Source organism: Anser cygnoides, chromosome 2 (assembly GCF_040182565.1).
Source record: "Anser cygnoides isolate HZ-2024a breed goose chromosome 2, Taihu_goose_T2T_genome, whole genome shotgun sequence".
Taxonomy (NCBI): Eukaryota; Metazoa; Chordata; class Aves; order Anseriformes; family Anatidae; genus Anser; species Anser cygnoides.
Window position 1 is genome coordinate 142,349,400 of NC_089874.1, and position 20,448 is coordinate 142,369,847.

The window sequence follows — 20,448 nt, forward strand, 5'->3', positions numbered from 1 at the left end:
GCTTTCCAAGAGTTTAGCTGACAAAGTCAGACAAACACAGCAAGAATGAACCCATAGGGTTTCAAACCTGAGTAGCCTTCTCTCTCCTAAAGACATGATGATATTTAAAGACATGGAAGTATTAGAATGAGTCCAGAGAAGGGCCAAGGAGATGAGAAGGGCTGGAGCACCTCTCCTGTGCAGACAGGCTGAGGGAGCTGGGGTTGTTCAGCCTGGAGAAGAGAAGGCCCCGGGCAGACCTTACAGCGGCCTTCCAGTGCCTAAAGGGGGCCTGCAGGAAAGCTGGGGAGGGACTCTTTATAGGGGCTGTAATGCTAGGACAAGGGGGAATAAGCTTTAAGCTAAAAGAGGGGAGATTTAGATTAGATGTTAGGAAGAAATCCTTCACGCAGAGGGTGGTGAGGCCCTGGCACAGGCTGCCCAGAGAAGCTGTGGATGCCCCATCCATGGAGGTGCTCAAGGCCAGGCTGGATGGGGCTTTGGGCACCCTGGGCTGGTGGGAGGTGTCCCTGCCCATGGCAGGGGGCTGGAACTGGGTGGGCTTTAAGGTCCCTTCCAACCCAAACCATTCTGTGACCCTGTATAAAGCCTGTCTGCAGCCGAGGCCACTCCGACCCGTATGTGGCTTGCAGTCTCTCACTGCCTCACCCAGCAGGATGCGACCCCCTGCCTCTGGTCACCCAGCACCAAGAGCCAAGCACAGCGCTGTGAGTAAAAAAAAAAAAAATAACACCAAACTTCAGCATTTTCTCCCCAAACAGCGCCGATGAGTTCACCAGTTGTATTTTCCGCCACGAAACGCCAACCTCTCCCCATCCCACCTATTTCCCTCCTTTACCCCAACAACCGCCAAACCCCCCTGAGGGGCAGAGCCGGGTCTCGAACCCGCGACCCTCGGGCTCTGAGACCGGCCCCGCCCCGCCCCTCTCACCCTCTCCTCGTGACCGGCGCCGCGGCGGCGTCAGCTGAGGGCGGCGGTCACGTGACGCGGGGCGGTTGGGCGGGATGGCGCCGTGACGGGGCCGCGGCCGCCGGTGAGGAGGGCGGCGGGGGGGGGGGGGAAGGGGGGTCTGGGGGGGGGGGTCGAGGTTTTGGGGCGCCCCCGGGGCTCGTTCCCGGCCTGTGGCACCGGGGAGGGCTGAGGGGGAGGCCCCGGGCCCGGCTGCCTCACCGGGAGGGGAGTTTGGGGGGGGGTGGAGGGCGAGAGGCCGGCGTCAGGAGGGGTTTTGGGGGGCAGGGCTGAGGAGAAGATGGCCTCTGGCGGCAGCCGGGGCGGCTCCGGGCGCTGGGAGCTGGCTGGGGAAGGGCAGGCCGTGGTGCCTGCCCGCCTGCCGCGAGGGGAAGCCGCAGTGCAAATCCCGTCCCGGCATCGCTCGGTGTGTGTGTGCCCAAGTACGTCGCAGAAAGGACTGCTCGGAGGCTTCGTGGGGCACATCGGGGCGTGCTGCCTGGGAGGTTTTACTTCTGAGGTCCCTTTTCCTCCCGCTGTCCTCTTTTGTTAACGATACAAAAATGAAGCCCTATCAGTTATGGGTAGCCATGCGAAATCTGCTCAAAATAACATATCGAACCTGTTTCAGGTATTGGAGTAGCTGGGGTTCAAGCACAGGTAATTCAGCGGAAAAGCTTCAAGGGAGGCGATGTTCCGAGAACACCGTGTAGATGAGTTGTGTTTATTTGCCTAGCAGAACGCCCTGGCAGTGTTTGTGTTACATAAACCACTGTCTGAGGGCTCATGGAAGCCTTTAGTGTGCTTCAGAGTCGTGTTGCAGACATGTTTATGGGAAGGCGTCAAGAGGAATTCAGTGGGACGCCGCTCAGTCCTTCAACCTAAAATGACAAGTGTGTTCTCAGGTTATTTGTGGTATTAAGCCCTTAAAAGTGGGAGGTCGCATTCTTTGTGCGTACTAAACAAGGTGAAGGGGGGGTCAAAGCATCACTGGTCTCACAAGATTTTATTCATTTATTTGTTTGAGATGCTGGTGCTTCAGTTGAGCGGTATGAAAATAATAATTTAATGACCTTGAGGTTTTGTAAGAATCGATGTGGCTTGCTTGGTGCTGTATATAAAGCTAGAATTCCAGAACCTCTTCCTGGAACTGCTAAACTTTGGTTCAGCCTGGTCTGCAGAGAGGTTTTTCTATAAGCTTTGCTTCTTATTTTCCTGGCTTAATGGGTTTTCCACTTCTTTTTTTTTTAATTTCTCATTGTATAGCAAGCCCTTCGTGCTTAAGTTGGTCAGAATATGCTTATAATGACATCTCAGAAATAGTTTTATTTCTTGACAGCTTTACCAGATCCAGCAGAATTAGCAGCATGGTTCCTGCTCGCTCAGTATCGCTGTGGTGCAGCATGGAATGAAAGTTAGCTCGATGAACTGTGTTTGTGCTATGGCACTGCATATTTTTAAGTTGATGTATTTACGTGTTGTAGACGATGTCATTTATGAATTCGGATGTCCATTTATGAATGTTCCTGCTCTTTTATGAATGTACATCAGAAATAATTGGAATAGCAAAAATAGCTGACAGTAATTAGGTAAAACCATCCTATGACAAATTCCACCCAGCAGTATGTTACAAAACAGTGCCAGTCACATAGGTCCAGGGTGTAAACAAAAGCTCATTTGCCCACTCCTATTGCTTCTTGTAGGTTCTTTCCCTGGGTTTGTTATCCAAGAACATAAAAGTAGGGACATCTGGGGAAAAATTGACTGGAATAACACAGTCAGTGCTCACTGGGAGTGAGGAGGGTGAGATGATGGCTGGTAGACAGCTCTTTGTTTGGGTTCTCCTCCTACTTCTGCCTTAGATACTCTGCTTCAGTTAAAGTTTACAGTTGCAATAATTAGCTAAGAGTAGAGAAAAGAAAGAAAGTTAATCACATGTTTGTTAGCAGAGAACTTGAAATTTTGAATGCCCCTTCGGGGTTTTCTTGGGATACCAGGTAACCAGAGGCTAAACAAAATCTGTTTCTGCCAGCTTGTTTTAAAAAACTCACGAGAGGGTTGTTATTTGTGTGCTTTTGTTCTTGTGTTTTTTTTCCCATGTAACTTAGTTTTCAACACAGAATGCTTCAGACTTTCAGTTGAAGTCAGGACTACATCCTTATACAGACAGCGCTTAGCACAGTGAGATTGCAGTACGGATTGGACTGGAATTTGGGGTTGTTGAGATAGCTGTACAAGTGCAGTTTAAAATACCATCAAAACTACAACACTGAGGAGCCTTCATGGGGCAAGGTGCAACTAATTCATGGGCAGTATCCAGGTAATTGCTTGTTATCCTTGTAGTTCTGTTGTTAAGGCCAAAACGAGACTGCTGCTAGGTTTTACAGGCTGCTGAGATGCCAGCGCTTGCCAGCTTACAAATACCTCTTGACCTAAAGAGAGAATAAGTTTACTGCAGCAGTGGATCTCAGGGAAGGCTACATACCATTATTTCCAGTTCAAGGGAATAAAATAATAGTTTAGTTTAAAAAAAAATACCTGTCAGCATACTTAAATGATCCAAACCCTTGGTATTTCCTGCCTTTTTTTCCTCTGGTGCTCTTCAAGTGTAACAGCTTTCATTTTGCAGGGGGCCAATATGTATTTTTGGCTGGCTAGTGTCTGTTTCTGTTTTTCTTACAGTTCTATTGCACTTCTCCTTTTTCCACTTCTTGTTCCTCGTTCCCTGTAGTTCTGATTGCAAACTCCATCTTCCTTACACAGAACAAGCATCCAAACAAACGTTTAAAACTTTTCTGTGAAGCTTTTTTCCTGTGTATACATTTGAAAACCTTTCTGGGACCATAAAAAAGCCGTGATGCTGAAACTAGTCAGTGTGTCTGGCTGGAGAAGTGCCTGGTTATCGGTCTTTCACGTGTCTGGCAGTGTCAGTAGTCCTCCCCGCTGACCATTTCAAATAATCCTGCACCGAGTGGGTGTCTGGGATGGGGATGATCTTACTTCCTCTGGTTGTTGGAGTGGGACAGAGCTTCTTGGAAACCAACCAGGCAGAAAAAATGGGGGGGGGGAACAGGTAAAAGGCGTTCTGTAGCTTTGTGATTCCTGGAAGTGACAACTGCTCCATCTTTGCTTGTTCACTTTGAGCAGTAGAAAAAGATCTTGGTTATTGAGTTGAACAACTCGTTTTTTTTTTTTCCCCTCTGGTATTAAGGAATCATGAAGTGCTCTAGTTCACTTTTTTTTTTAGCATGATTAAATTTTTGCTGCAAGTCTCTCAGGTGTTTGCAGCCAGTTATGTTTATGGTAGACTTGTCAATATTTAGTCTGCACAGTCAGTCCTTGAAAACCGACTTTAAAAGATTGCTTTCAGTAACTAAAGTTTTCCAATTATTCTTTGCAATGGATCCATTAGAGATTTTTTTTTCCTGGGGAGAGATGTTTAGATTTTTTTTTTCCCAATCTGTAATGCAGAGAATGAGACTGTCATTATGAACATGCAACTGTTTCCTTATCTGGTGTAATCTCTGGAAACTTTATACATTTTCTGGAAGGTCTATTTGTGTTTTAGTGGAAAGCATGAGAACGCAGTGTTCCGTCTGTTTTACTGAACAGGAGCCTTGGACTTCTGTGCTCCGGCTCTTCTGCCTCGTGCGGGGATACTTGCTGCTGCCACCTGAACTTCTCCTTTTATTTAGTCAACATCCATTCCAAAGCCTCTGCTAGTCTTAGCGTAATCGTGTCCAAGCAAAAGCCAATCTAAAGCTTAGCCACTTGAGTGTGTGTGTGAGCTGCAGGGATGTCTCCGTGCGTGGGTGAAGTTTACAGTAAACTTGACTGGGTCTTTTATAGGGCCAGGGTTCAACGAAGCGTAGGAAAGCGTAACGTGCTACAGACTCACCGAGTTTGGCAAGTGTTAAGGAAGATAATGCATCTAAGTCCTCAGAATAAGAGGAAATTTTGTTTTTCTTCAAAATGTTGATAGTAGACCTCCAGTGGAGGCCCATTATGTGCGATAACACGGTTAACGTTTCCCTAAGCAAGCCCTGTAACATAAACTGTGTTTAGTACTGGATCTCTCTTGATAATGTTAGTGTTGGTATAATTTTGTGGAAAGTCTGCAATGACAACAGAGGTACCGAGACTAGAATAGAGCCCCCCTTCATGGCAAAATGCTCAGCTGCTGGGAGAGCCCTCTTAGTTTATTCACTTAAGCAAAGTTTGCCTAAAATACATTTAAATGGCGTATTAATTGACTTTGAAATACTGTTCTAATCTGAAAAGTGATTGGAAAGGCTCTAGTGTCAGAGCTGAAATATGTTTCTCTTGCATGTACAGAGAAAGCAGTCTGTTACAGAGATCTTGGAGATTACACAGAGCTTTGAAAACGTGATTTGGGTCTTGTGTTATTGGATTTATTTTCAGTTAGATTGCTTATAATCTTTTGTGGAGTTGCAGATGTTAATGTTGCAAACTCAGCCTTTAACTTGCAGGATGGGCAGTTTAAAAATACTCTGCAACCGTGCAAATGTGATTTGGGAGATAGGAAAAAGTGAATTTGGAACCACGTGATACTCTTGGTAGAATCTCTTCCAGTGGCTAGGACTGCATTTCAGTTACATGGAACAGGATGATTTTTCTTCAGGCAAAGCTTTAAATCCTAAACTAATGGCAGATATTCTTTCTTCCATCCCACTTCCCTTCTCCTACTAGCATCTTGCCCCTGTCTTCAGAAGCAGAAAGCATCAAGATAAGAGACAAAAATGACCGAGTTCTGGCTCATTTCTGCTCCTGGGGAAAAAACTTGTCAACAGACATGGGAGAAACTACATGCAGCGACCACAAAAAATAACAATCTTTCTACTAATTCGAAGTTCAATATTCCAGACCTGAAGGTACGTAAGTCCCCTGTCATGTCCTAAGAAGTGTGTTTGTTTCTTTAAACTAAAACTGTAGGTGATAAATACTTGCAGGCTTCTTAGAGAAAACAGCTGATGTCTTTTGATGAGTATGTGTGGATCTAAACATTAATTTAGACAATCAACTATCTTTTCTCTGGAATTATAAGATTATTTCTCATACTGTAAGTTTTAAAGGTTCATCAAATTGCATTCTTTCAGCTAATAAAGCAGGTTTTTTTCCACAGGAAGCATTTGGGATCTCATACTGCTAGCAGGTAGCTGGAGAAGAAAATTAGGTTTGGAAATCAAGGTGCAAATAGAGATTTGCGATCGAAGTATTCAGATGACATGATTTTTTTTTTTTTTTTTTTTTTACACTTCTGATGTGTCTGCTGCTTCTTTTCTGGCTGAGATGCAGCAAAGTGGCTTGATTTGAAACAGGGGAGATGACCAAACAGTTACTGCTTTTTCTGTGTCCAGAAGTAGCACTTGTCTCCAGCTGAGAGCATTTCAGTGTGACCAGCCAGTGTGTGTTACAGAAAATAGGAAGAAAACCATTTGAGCTATTACTGTGAGAAGGGAAGAGAAACAAAATCTGAAAGCAGTTTCTCTTGGTTAACTACAAGTATCAGGCTATGGAAAAGATAGGAGACATCAAGAAAAGGTCTGACACCAGCATGTGTCTCGAACAAAAAGAATGGTGAGCTCAGTTTAATCCTTTATAAGTGAGAGATTATCAAAATGAGGGGGAAAAAATGCCACCCCTGTCTGTCTACAGAATGGTTCAAGGTCAGGTGGCATGCTGCCTCATTCTGCCTCCACTAGGGAACAGACCCAGAGCACACGCTGTCTTTTTAGAGCATTTTCCATCTGCCATAACTCATCGTTCGTCTTTAGACCATCCTGAGTTATTTCAGGAGTAGTAGTCCCTCTTCCTACATCTAGTAGTACAATCAGTGTCAGTCTCTTCCCAGGAGCTCCGTGGATGTGAGTTAGGATGACCTTCAACCTAGGGGGTACCTACAATATTTAGAGAAATTATCGCTGAAAACTCCTGTGGCTCACTACAGTTATTAACAATTGTTTTTGTTTCTGTTCTTTTTATTTCCTGTGAATTAAATTATTCCTAAAGGGGGCAGAGGCTGTGTATACCTTAAATTTATATGCAATATAAATGGCCTGGCTTCTGTGTATTTAGTTGAACTGTTTTAGGGGTGTTTTCTTTTTCTAGGTTTGTATACAATTGCTAATGTATTTTGATTCTTCCTTCTAGGTTGGGACACTGGATGTTTTAGTTGGTCTGTCAGATGAGCTGGCTAAGCTGGATGCATTTGTGGAGGGGTAACAGTTTATTTTTACTAGCATGTAAAATATTTGAACAATGATGTGATGGTTTGCCAATCCACAATGATTCGTGGGCTTTTTTCAACCTTTTTAGGTTTCATAGTGATCCTTTGTATGCAGTCAATAAGCTGATTTCAGTAGGCTAAGCTGTTTTTCCTACTATCTGTGCTTGGGGGGGGACACTTCTCGTGGAACAGCGGGACATTATGCATTGATGAAGGCTGGTTCTCCCTGTAGTAGTGCTGTGTGGTGCCAGATTCTGGAGAGCTGGTCAGAATTGAGTACGGCAGCTGCAGGAAGTGATGGTGAGATGGAGTAAAATGCATTTTAGCAAGTTAGAGTATTCTTTATACACTTCAGGAAGGTAACACATTTCTTAACCCACTGAGATGATTACACAGCATTAAAATTTAAATGCAAAGGCTGTTTATTTTGAAGGAACTAATGGTCCTTTGAAAGTGATTTTTGAGCTAATATAACTAAACTTTCCATAGCCAGAACTTATGGAGCTATCTTCTGTTTCAAGGAGAGAAGTATTAAGTACTTGTTTTTAAACAGAACAGGAAAATGTTTGGCATGGCACATGTGAGTAATATTAAACATTAGCTTTTCTACTGGAGAAGGCAGGTCTTGTGCCTCAGATCTCATGAGGGCTTTGGGCTGGGTTTTCCCTATAGCTCTTTGGTTTTCTTTCATTTTTCATTGTCACAGTTGCTTTGTGTTTAATTTTTATTATTGATGATTTCTACCTCACTACATATTTTGAGAATGGGGTTAGGATTTTGAAACATTCACAGACTCGAGAAAAGGAAAGGAGGGGGGAAAAAATTTGGAGTATAGTGGGATTACACTTGAAAGTGTCAACCTTTATTCCCTGGAGGCAAGGGAAGTAGCTTAATTTTGTTGAGAACTGATGAGTAGCAATGCTCGAGAATGATTTAAATAAATTGACATGTGTTTGAGTTGGTCTCCTTCAGATAGCAAGCCCAGTTGGTACTCTTGAAAAGCTTATATGTAAAGCGTTCAACACTTTATACCTGATCCAATCTCTTAATTTCCAGATAATATCATATGAGTTTTAGGAATAGCATTTCTCAAAATGGCAATCTTTTCTTTTTTTATTAGCTTTATCTTTCATTTTTCAGCGTTGTGAAGAAGGTGGCCCAGTATATGGCTGATGTTCTGGAAGACAGTAAAGATAAAGTTCAGGAAAATCTTCTGGCTAATGGAGGTAAGGTGTTAACCGTAATATGTACATCCTAAGAGAGGTAGGAGGGAAGGCGGTGATCCAGACATACATTTAATGCTGCTTCTGTTTGATGTTCTGAAAGCCTAGTTTAGGTATGGAAACATGTTTTCCCACGGGTCATTTACCCTGAAAGGAATGATAGGTTCCCAAATAGCAAAAAATTACAGATCTGCATATTAAATATTCACTTGTAGAAGCCATTTGATCCTTTAAGGCTATCATCATAAGTTCTTGGTGGAACATAAAAATGGCTGTTACTGGTCATTAAAAGCGTTCTTTGTACTGGTCTGTCGTCTGAATACATACATTTTTTCATAAACTGTGCTGGAGAGAGGTTAGTATGAATGGATTAACGTGAAAACAAGTGTAGCAGTCCTAATTAACACAATTATTTTAAGAGAGGGACTTGGGATAGTCTGTCCTATAGTTTTACAAAACTGCTGCTTCAGATGAGCCACGTAACAGTCGTAACCCTGCCTTCTCCCAGCCATTTTTCATACAAAGCAAAATAATGGTTGATTTTGTCTGTGCTTCTCCAGCCATCGTAGTTACTAGTAAATACCATTTTATAGTCTACAGAGATGGAAAGATACCAATATCTGAAGGCAGAGATCACAGAAAACTTAAGATTTTGGTAGTTTATTTTCAGATTCCTTAAGCAACAGGTTACATATGTGTGAAGGTCTACAGTAGTCTCTTACAGTACTCTTCTGTTACAATATTCCTAAATGGAGTACATCAGTCATCTTATTGTCTGTCTTAACAAAGTCCCTCTTCAAAATTTTAGTTGACTTGGTCACCTATATCACAAGGTTCCAGTGGGATATGGCGAAATATCCGATCAAGCAATCCTTGAAGAATATTTCAGAAATTATTGCAAAGGTAAGGTCATTTGTTTTAAAAAAATGTTTTTGCTTGAGTTATTTTATGAACATTGTGTAATACTCAAAGCTTTTTTTCCTGCCAGGATATTCATGCTTTTAACAACTTCTTCCTGGTGCGGACAAGTGAACTTGTGTGTTACCATAAACAAGGTCGCTGTATAACAAAGTGGCGTAGCTGTTAAGAAAGATTTATTTTGTAAAAATAAAATCTGGATACCCAAGCTGAAGTGCTGTTTGTAGTATCCTGAAGTGGTGTATGCAAGCAGAATGTTTTGTCAACAGCCTGGGCACAATTAAAAGGAGAGTTTCTTAACTACATGCTCAGATACGTGCCCCTGGCAATTCTTGTGTACTTGTACCTACTTTGGTGGAAGAGAGAGTAGGCAGTGGTATAATGCCAGAGCAATGCTGCACCAAGTTCTTACAGCTACCCAGCTGTTCGCTAAGTACACTGATTTTAAAAATATTTCATTGTACAGGCTGATAGAAGTATGAGTGGATGTTTGAGAGCTATTTATTACTTAGTTTGGTTTGTGTTTTTCAACTTGCTGCCAAACGACCTAACTGGGAATTAACTACTTTTGTAATTATTCCAATTAATCTAGAGGATATGTTTGAGAAGGGTGGCTTACTTGAGGAGGACTGGCAAGCCAAATATAAGTCAGTCTAAACAGTGAAATAGTTACAGTCTTACTATAAGAGTTTCAAAGATGATCAAAAGGTACCAGAGTCATTAAATGGAGAATGTTGCTAATAATTAGACAAATGCATTTATCGTCTGAAGTAAATACATTTGTCTGAAATATTGCTTGTGTCTATCTGAAACTGGCCCTGTGCAACTCCAGACATTCTGAAGTATATAAATTGTTACTGATTGTCGAAAATACCTGTAAAACAGATTTTCCTTTATATCTGTAAACCATTGCCAATGTAAAACAGCAGCAGATGACTTGGTGAAGGGAGATGGTGATAGGACTTATGGCATTTTTCTTTTGAAGTGTACAAAATGGGAAATAACTCCAGAAAAAAAAAGCTGGTAATACTTAGAATGGCAAGTAATAACAGCCATTTGGAATGAGATAGGTGGTACATCTAGTTGATACTCTTATCTTTCAGAGTGAGCAAGGCTGTTCATCTCAAGGAGAAGTGCAAGAAAAAACATGCAATAAGCAAATACAGTGCAGCAGAGTCTCATCTTAAGTTGTAGATGGTGCAAAGCATTATTGGTTTGCATTACTTAAATCTTGATTTGCTGCTCATAAGACTGTACCATCATTTTTGCCACTGAAACTCTTGAGAGGAAAGTGTGAAAAACAGCTGAAGGACAGGTTACCCAGTGTTAACCAGTAAACTTGTATCACAGTGTGAAGGTAAACTTAAATAATCTTTTCTGTCAGCTGAGCTGGAGGGTGGTAACCTCAAGCTGGTGGAGTTGATCAGCTGCGTGCATGTCCAGTTGATACCACTAATTCAGAAGAGGATGTGTAATTCTTATTATTGGTTCATTTTCCTCTGTAGGAATTGTAACCTAAAATTTTCTGAGTCTTGAGTGAAGCTTGTTAAGCCCTAGAGAAATAAACATTTTAGCTTGTGTATTTTTCATTGAGTTCTTGTTAGCAGATGAAAGATCTAAGCTTTGAAATTAAGAAATCATTTAAAAACTCAGTTCTTTAGACACTTTTTTGATCTTCAAGGGAGTAAACCAGATTGACAATGATCTTAAAGCAAGAGCCTCGGCATACAATAATCTAAAAGGGAACCTTCAGAATTTGGAAAGAAAGAATGCGTAAGTCACATTTAATTTTTTTGCTAATGCAATGCAGGAAACTTTTCTAACCATGAGAACTTAGTAATGTGTGAAGCTGGCTCTAAGCGTAATGTGTTTTTGAGGCATTTATCAGTCTTGAGTAGCATATGTGATAGAAGGATGCTTATTACCAGCTGACTTCCTGGTAATCTCTCACTTGTGATTGGCAAGCGATAGTGAAATAGACAAACGCATGTACAAATCGTATAAATTGCTGAAGCCCTTGAAAGAAGCTTGCTGTTGAAGTGGTGTGTAACACTGCTGCTTACGTCTGGCTAAACAAGGAAGTTTTTTCCTTCGCTCCAATTTGTGCTCTAGGCATATCTGTATTAATTGGGTGTCTTCCCTCAAAAGCAACCAGCAGAGAGAGAGCTGTTGCATGTATGCAAGTGACAATAAATTAAAAAAGGACCACATGCTGCCTTGTCATGTACACATGACAAGTAGCTGAGATAGAGTAGTTCTGTCCAAATATGGTTGATTAATTTGACTCAGCCCTCCCATTATCTTTAATGGTAAAAGCCTGGTGGCTCATTCAGGTCTGTGGGTCAGACTAATGATAGCTGTTTTATGAGGGAGCCATAAGTTCCTTGTTAAGCCATGGTAACCTGTCAGCTAAGCCCCATTAAATCTGTGTAGGTTCTTCTTTTGTGAATAAGGCAACGTGCTGCTGCTTTAAATTTTCATTGGGGTTCTGTATGTAGGTCTGCAGTAGCTTGGTTGTAACTGAGGTTCCATATACTGGCCTTCACAGAGAATTTGATGGTTCTTGTGTTCTTAGATCACTTTTAAAAAGAGAACTTGGCTTCTTAAGTTCGTGAGGTTTTTGGAATATGGAAATGACACACAGCACTGAGTGAGCTAATGATAAAAAGTAGTGAGCTACTGATAGAAAGTTTTGTGTATATAACATTCATGTAAGGACACTTTGTTTGCTCTGCCATACTGAATGCTTAAATGAAATATGTTATGCTTTCAAGCAATAGAAACTGTTGTCTGTACCAGCTCAATTCTTAAACGTGTTTGTTCTGATTGTCTTTGTTTCTCTACAGAGGAAGCTTGCTAACCAGAAGCCTTGCTGATATTGTAAAGAAAGAGGACTTTGTACTTGATTCAGAATACTTGGTCACATTATTAGTGATTGTACCAAAGTAAGTTCATTGCTTCTCTGAAGAGCAGGATAAAATAATAAATTTAAATCAAACAGTAGACCCCACAATCCTATAATGCTGTAAGAAAAGATGACTGAAATTGCTTTGAGTTTTCCTGGATCTACTAACATAAACATGTGGACACCTACTGCAATTGAGCCTGTGTGTATAATATTCCATTGTTTGTAGGAGCTCACCCTAAGCAATGCTGAGTGCTCGTGAATTTCTTTAGAGAAACTGGGAGTATAGACTTAGGTCTCTTATCTAGTATTAGCCGTGGTGATTCATGCTGCAGAAAGTATCCTTATGAAAGTACTGAGTGAAAACATGAGTTGTTTTCCATTAGAAGGCTTAGTGATAGAATTACCCAGGTTAGCTCTATGCTTGCTTTCACCCTGTAGTTAACCAAGTGAACCCTTTACTTTACTCCCCGCTTTTCCAGGTTGTGAGAACACTGCTTTTGTATTTCTCTGTCTCTACTCATGCAATAGTGCTTATGTCACGTTAAACCTTTAACATGAAACTTTAAAATGAACCTGAGGAACAGGCTGTTCCTCATCTGAAATAAAACAATAAAAAAACCCACCCTTTTTCCCTGGCCAAGGAAAGTTGTGATACATATGTCTTCAAAACTCTTGTAAAATAAAGGAAAATGCCAAAGCTTTGGACAGCTCGTTCTGCTTTGTAGTGCTAGCCTGTCTCCCTGGAGATGGGCACAAGGAGAGTTTCTAACTTGTGCAGATAGCATGTGGGCTGTTTATTGCATGCAGTAGTAGTCTGTCATGTGTAAAACTCTGGTGAAGGCAAAACAGGTGCAGTAGTTTTAGCAGAAAACTGGTGGTTAGCATACCTCAGCTGTTATTTTTCTTTTACCTTTGACTTATTTTTAGTGTTTTAGGGGTAGAATCCCTTCACCACCAGCTACAGAAAGGCAGGGCTTCCCAAATGCTCAGTGGTCTTTTAGGCAAGTGCAAGACTTTGGGGAACCTGTTTGTAGTTGTGGAAGAAGTATTCCCTTTAGTAACTCAGAAGAGCAGAGCTGTGTGAGGAGTTTCTGATAAACCTTGACAGTTAAGCCCATTTGGCCCTCTGAGAACAATATTGAATGATGACTGATTTAATTTCATCATTACTTGACTTCAGAAATTGTGCACCTGTCAACTTCTATGAAGACCGAAGATAAAATATTTCTCACATTGGCTAATGTAGTTTATTTAGCAATAATCTTAAAAAATGGTATGAGGAGAATTGTCCCTGATGACTTTTGTATTTCTAACAACATACATCTGTGTTGGAAGATGTGATAATTAAATGTTTTTAACTTTTTAAAAAAAACTTGACATACTAATCTAAGATCTTTGTCTACAATGCTAAAATTAATCACGACCTGTGTGCTCTCTAGGTTAAACTATAATGACTGGGTTAAGCAATATGAAACACTAGCGGAGATGGTTGTGCCACGTTCCAGCAAGTAAGTTGTCAGATGTTAGATCTCACATTTGCTTGTGTTAAATTTTTTTGATCTTTATCTGTATTGACTTTAAATTCTAAAGATTAGTCTAAAGCTTGTCAAAATGTCTAGCTTTATAGTTTTATCTGAGTCAATCAAGCTTGATTATGTTGTTGCGTGCTAACAAAGGCCCTTGGTACCAAACTGGTGCTGACGTTTATGATGGGGAAGATGAATGCCAGGATTTGATTAACAGGGTTAAGCCACTTTAGCAACTTTGTTACCACATCAAAAATAAAGTCAACATGTAGCATGAAGCATTGATGTGGTGTTAATTTAAATTGACAGTCAGGTTTTGATAGGGTAGATCTAGATAGGTGATACTACTAACTCCATGCCACTTACAAAATCTGAGCTTGCTCTCCCTTGCATCACATTTTAGTTGGGTCAACTTCAGCCTAGATCTGCTAATGATTCTGATTTAATTACTGGGGAAACTATCGCATAGGGATGGGTAAAGAAGAGGTGACTTGTTCAATACAAGTGTTATACAACAGTTTGAGAAAAAATATGGGATTGAGAAACAGTCTAAATCTCTACAAGGCTTTTCCCTCAAGGTGAATTCTCAGAATAGGCATTATATTGAAGTATAAAATAGTAAATCTTCACATCTTCTTTAACGTATAAGTAACACTTTCTAATCAATTTCTGTTGTCTTAATTTGTGTACTTCTGTATTTTAAATCCATTTCCTTTTTCTTTAGAACATACATTTCCAGTAATTATGTAGTCTAAATTTTTCGGTACTAAACTGACTTCAATTCCCTTTCCAGTAAAATAATTTTAACTTGACCAAATACATAGGCGCATATGAAGTGCTTCTGAGTGGTGAAGTGTCTGAACATGAAATGCGAAGTGCCACTCTTTACTGAGGGGGTAATTAAGAGTGGTTGCTAAAGCTTCAGTTACTTTCTGTAGAGAGCGTTTAATTTGTGAACTAATCCCATGTGATTATCTACATTTATGTTCCTGCTTAAGTAGCAATAAAGTACAACTTAACCTATTGTATTTCAGATCTGTAGTGACTTGAACCTTAATAATTCCGACTTTTTTTCTGTGTAGTGTACTTTTTGAGGATCAAGATAGTTACCTTTGCAATGTCACCTTATTCAGGAAGGCAGTGGATGACTTCAAGCATAAAGCAAGAGAATATAAGTAAGGCTTATTTTGTATGTGTTCTCTCTATTGTGTTTTGAAGCATCGCTAGGTAGCCACTTCTGATTTTTATCCACTTCCAAATGCAGATTTATGGTCCGTGACTTCCAGTATAATGAAGAAGAGATGAAAGCTGATAAAGAAGAAATGAATAGGCTGTCAACTGACAAGAAGAAACAGTTTGTAAGTTTGTATAAGCTAGTCATTATAGAAACCTAAGATGTCTAAGACGTGTTAATACTGCATAATGATTTCATGAGCTTGTGATTCTGAGAACATACTGCAGGGATGACATGACACATAGTCAGCCTGCAGCCCAGCTAGTCTGCTCAGGGATAGCTGAGTTGCTCTTAACTGTGTTGAACCAAGCGCTGGGATTGCAGCTGATAGTATGTGAAGTTTGAAAATGGACAAACATTTGAATGAAATAATCAGATACTATTGAAATGGTCCTTACTACAGTTAGCCCATGAGAGATGGGATGGTGTACTGAAGAGACAACAGAGTTATTGTTAAATGAATCTCTACTTTGTAGAAAACTACCCTTGACCCATTATATCAATAGTGTGAACTCTGCCTTTAAGTTATCTTTATATTATGATATAAATAATGAGTATTTGCTTAAACATGCTTAACTGTCTGATTCTTCTGTGTAAGATTTTTTTTTTTTGTCTTTCACAGGGGCCTCTGGTTCGGTGGCTGAAAGTTAATTTCAGTGAAGCTTTCATTGCATGGATTCATGTGAAAGCACTACGAGTTTTTGTTGAATCTGTTCTAAGGTAATGAGACAGACCTGAATAATAAATTGTTGCAAAGTTTAGGAAGGGAAAAAGCACATCTAGCTCAGCTTTAGTAGCCTGAGGTTTGTGAATGCCTGCCTTACAGGAAGGAGTAATCAAAGGCAAAGAGTGGGATGCAAGAATAGTTGGTCACATAACTCTTGCTTCCAGTTGTAGAACATTTGAAGTAGATAATTGTGTGTTCTCCCAGTGCTTGATGGGAGTTATAGGTACTCTAGATTGCAGCAAGTCATTACTGCTGATTTTTTTTAGCTTGCTTTAACTGAGCTGCTTGTAAAAAGAGCTTAGTGTATCATCTGTTTAAGTGAGAAATGTGAATAGTTCAGAATAAAAAGTTCTCATGCTTTTAGTGCTATAGTTTGACATCTTGAAATGTGTGCTAATAAGCAACAGTTCTTATTCAATATTCTAACTGTAAAGTGCATCTGGTTTTGTTTTCTTCATACCTATTCAGAAGTATAGGTAATAAGTTGACATAAACAGTTGTTGTAGTTCTATAAAAGAAATTATCTGTTTTTTCAGAGTGGAAAGGACTTGATCAGAAAACTGGAAGACTTTTTTAGTTAATTTTGGTAAGAGTTGCTATAAAGAAAACAATTGGAGGAGGAAAAATGCATATTAACTTGGAATCTAGTCTTTTTTCATAGCCGCTGCAGGCAGGTTTTGAAGACAAACTTGAGTAAAGAAGACAGTTGGACTTAGTTTGAGTATTGGCAAATGTTTCCACATATCTAGAAGGGAGGGTGGAATAGAGACTAGATTCTCCACCTAGTGGCAGAAGCAGAGCCTTGCAAGTAGATTACTGGGAATGTTCAAAATTCAGTCCAGACTTCAGGTAACTTTTTGAGTTGTGCTAAGCATTCAGGGATTTTAAAGGCATTTAAATATCTGTTCTGTTATTTCAAAGTTGAAGTTCCACTTTACATCTTATTATGAACTGTAGAATCAGAATGATTTTATGAAAATGAGTAGACTTTCCTCATCAGCAATAGGATTCTTTCTCAAAGTAAATAAAACTCTGCTTTGAAATGATAAAAGGAGGTTTATTTCAGCATTTTCATAGTTGTCTGATTAACTTTTTCAGGTATGGTTTGCCGGTTAACTTCCAGGCAATGCTGCTTCAGCCTAATAAGAAAACAATGAAGAAACTGAGGGAGGTTTTGTATGACTTATACAAACACCTTGACAGCAGTGCAGCAGCCATCATTGATGTAAGTATTTTTGTAACTGCTACTCCCATGCAGTATTAGGTTTATTCTGTTCTAATAAAAATTTACTAGTGTTACTGAAAAGCTACATCTCTCCATATTTTTTACAGTTCTCTCACAGTATAGAAAACTGTCTCCTTATAAAAATAACACCTCTACTTTACATTTTTGCAAAGGAAGGTAGTATTTAAAGTTGCAACTAATGCATTTGAAGAGCTGTCTAGTGTAAAAGTCCCAAGTCACTTCTTACTGAATTCTTCCCTCTTACTGCATTCTTCCCTGCTACCAATGGAAAGATGCCTTACAGGCTGGATACATGTTCATGTTCTCAAAGAATTCAAATAAAGTCAACTTTGATCTGAAACTAGGCTTAAGGAACTTGAACACATTTACTATTTTTTGAGCCCAGAAGGAATACATAAATTGTCCACTGCCTGAGATAGCAGTGGCCTTAAAATACTGAAATGATCTTTCTTCTAGTTGCATATCTGTCTGTTTTGAAGTTTGTATTATTGTTCTTCTCTGCTGACAGAGTCTGAGTTGTGAAGGTGGAGTCATCCTTGCCACCTGTAGAGGTGTCTCATTTTCATGTTTAAAGCTGGTTTGCTGGGAGGCTTATTCTACCACCTTCATTTTGTATTGAAAAGCCATGCTTTTCATAGTTAAATAAGTAGAGGTAGACCACACAATGAGTTTAACTATATTTTTAAAAGATTTAAAATGATCTTCCCTAAAATTATATTTATAGTAATGTTTTTTCCAAAGTATTTCAAGGACTCTTTGGTGGAGAGGGGGTGTGAGACAAGGTGAAAATGGGATGCTAAGTTTCATGTAACTTTTTGGATCACTCAGCACCCTATAACTGGCTGAGTTTAACAGCAGTAAAACGTAATTGCAGCCCTTTGCTTTCCATTTAGTGGCAGTGTTTACTGTAGCAACAGATGTGGATTGTGGATACAAAGCTACTTAGGTTCAGTGAAAGCACTTGTTTCATTTTGAAAAATAGGTTAATATTTGGCCAAGTTCTGACTTGTTGTCTGTTGCTTAAACAGTCACTTGAACATGGAAATTTAAGCTTGAAGTCTTGCCCGTCCTATTTGTTTCTCAAACATATGAATGCTTTAATCTACTTCTGAGTAGAAATTTGAGTTGTAAGAGTATAACTGGCTTCCAAACTTTACTTGCAGGCAACTATGGATATTCCAGGCTTAAACCTCAGCCAGCAGGAGTACTACCCATACGTGTACTACAAGATTGATTGCAATTTACTGGAATTCAAGTAAAAGTTCCCTAACATGACAATCCTCTGTGTTGGTGTAAACAAGCTGAAGTGAGGGTGAAGTACAGTAATACCTTTAACACTCTACTAATCACATGCTTGCTTCATATGTTAGGTGAATTTTACCCACAGTGATCCATCTCCAGACATTTTCTTTTTAAAGGAAAGTGTAGGCAATCTGCTTTTAACAATTATGTCTGTAAATGTATATTGAGAGAACCGAAGTATTTATAAACAGAGTGATTTATTTAAGGAAAAGGTCATTCCTCTTTCATATGGTGATCTGTATTAATTCCATTTCCCATTGTTTATTAAAAAAATTGTTTACAGAAGAATAGTGTAAATGTTTATGGCCATTCTGTTTGATTTAGTAAATACACTTGTGTTAACATTGTTGAACTGTGATGTAAAGTATGTAAGATTGGTAAGAAATTGTGCTTTTTGAATGTTGTACAATTACAATTGAAGCACTGTAAACACACAGGAAAAAAAATAAACATACCTGTGCAAATGTCTCCCTTTCTTGTGCAACACCTAACTACAGATGTCTGTGTCTAAACTGAAGCAATATGTTAAGTCCTAAAACCAGAGCTGCATCCTGTGTGCAGTGGTACAGAATTACCATGGACTTCAACGCAATTTTAAGAGTTGCAGGTATTTCTCCTGTTGTGTGCAGAAATACTCTGGCCACCAGACCTACATGTGAATGTTTTTTACATTGATATCTTCATGACCTTAAGGAAAAGACTTGAGATAATTATTAGGAAGATGACTGTAAGGTGGGATGCTAACAAGCTAGGATGATAGGGAATCTTTTTGATAATTCTTTGCTCTTTTCATTCAGTTGCAGCCAGGGACCACTTTGAATTATTACATTCCTTCTTTGGTTCTTAGTGTGTCGTTGTTTTTTGTGTGTGTGTGTGTGTCATCCTTTCCTATCCTTACAAAGCAAATGACAGCTTCCATTGAATGTATGTAGAGAGGGGTTGTTTATTTCCATTGCAATTATCACACCCCTTGCAAATACACTATATATTCCAGCTGCTAAATGTGTTTTAAAAAAACAAACACCTGCAGTACCCTTTAAAACTGACTTGAATTAAGATTGAGATTGTAACTGCTGGATTTTTTTTCCACTTTGGTCCTTAAAATGGAGTGCTGTGAGGCTGTGCAGTGCAGAGCTTTCAGCTGTAGAATCTAATCATGAATCAGAAGCAGTTTTGAGGAATTTATCTCTAAGTCAACAGCGAATCTCTGATTACGAAAAGGAAAGGCTAGCTGTTGAAAGCAAGAGTTGCATCTCGCTACTGATAATGAACTGGGATTCTGCAGTCTCTCTAAAAAAAAAATCTCTTAATCATATTAGCTTTTTTTTTTTTTTACATATGGTAATTTTTACAGCTAAAAGGGAAAAGACTAACATCAAGTAGTCAGTTGTGCCTGTACTCCCATGGTCCTTCCCTTCCTTCACAGGAGGTAACAGCTGTTTACTGCCTTGACCTGGTTTTCAAAGTGTTTGAGCAAGTTTAAGGTTTTTCCCTTTTTCAGTCAGCTCCTCCCCTGTATAAATCAACAGTTGAATATTGAAAAAATTGAAACATTTTTGAAAAATAATTGAAAAATATTGAAAAATTGTATTGAAAAATATTGAAAAATTGTATTGAAAAAGTATTGAAAAATAATTTTATTATTATTGTCTACATAGTTGTCTTAGGTCTGAGCTCACCGTAACTGTGTAATGAACTACTTAGGGCAAAGTTCCCTTTCCCTCCCCCCAAAAAAGCATTTAATCCTGTTTTGGTGATCACAGAAGGACTCAGGCTAAACACTTCTCTCTGTTCTTCCTTTTAGTTCTTTTTGGTCGTGTTTTCAAAACGCTTCTACAAACAAGTGCAAGGTAAAGGCTTACAGTTCCAGTAAGCAGTGCAGAAACAGCTTTCCTGTACGCTTTGACCTGTTCAAGGTAGCTGTAGTGCCTGCTGAAGCAGCACTGGCGTCTTCTCAAATGAAGAAGTCCTTGATGCAGGAAGCAAGAGGCAGCTGGACGATAGAATAATCACCCTGTGCTTGGGGAGGGGGAAAGCAGTCAGTGTGCTGACAGGACAGGTCTGCTGCTCAGGTGCACCTGGACACGGGGGGAAATGGGCTTGTGGACACCTCGTGAACTGCAACGAAGGGAAGAACAAGTCTGTCTCCGGGAGAGGGGAGACCTGTA

At 39.8% G+C, this 20,448-nt stretch overlaps 1 protein-coding gene across 2 annotated transcripts; it reads left to right on the forward strand.

Annotated features, from left to right (window-relative positions):
* Positions 1-905: 905 nt before the first annotated feature.
* On the forward strand, positions 906-18,748 carry ATP6V1C1 (ATPase H+ transporting V1 subunit C1). Of its 2 annotated transcripts, XM_066990644.1 has the most exons (13): positions 906-1,034; positions 5,660-5,841; positions 7,121-7,188; positions 8,337-8,422; positions 9,228-9,322; positions 11,019-11,110; positions 12,184-12,282; positions 13,685-13,753; positions 14,854-14,946; positions 15,036-15,129; positions 15,628-15,725; positions 16,831-16,957; positions 18,142-18,748. In XM_066990644.1, exons 2-13 carry the CDS (start codon positions 5,710-5,712, stop codon positions 18,235-18,237), a joined length of 1,149 nt encoding a protein of 382 aa, XP_066846745.1. In that variant the 5' UTR covers positions 906-1,034; positions 5,660-5,709; the 3' UTR covers positions 18,238-18,748. The 2 variants fall into 2 exon arrangements, with proteins under 2 accessions (XP_066846745.1, XP_047924720.1); XM_048068763.2 differs by lacking the exons at positions 906-1,034; positions 5,660-5,841 and having other exon boundaries at positions 7,151-7,188; positions 8,317-8,422.
* Positions 18,749-20,448: the final 1,700 nt, after the last annotated feature.

What these genes read in the sequence shown, in the direction of transcription:
- ATP6V1C1 (XM_066990644.1), top strand. Translation starts at nt 5,710, where the DNA reads ATGACCGAGTTCTGGCTCATTTCTGCTCCTGGGGAAAAAACTTGTCAA. An exon ending in AAATCTTCTGGCTAATGGAG is followed by an intron (nt 8,423 to 9,227) that starts GTAAGGTGTTAA and finishes TCAAAATTTTAG; the next exon opens with TTGACTTGGTCACCTATATC. An exon ending in CTGACAAGAAGAAACAGTTT is followed by an intron (nt 15,130 to 15,627) that starts GTAAGTTTGTAT and finishes TGTCTTTCACAG; the next exon opens with GGGCCTCTGGTTCGGTGGCT.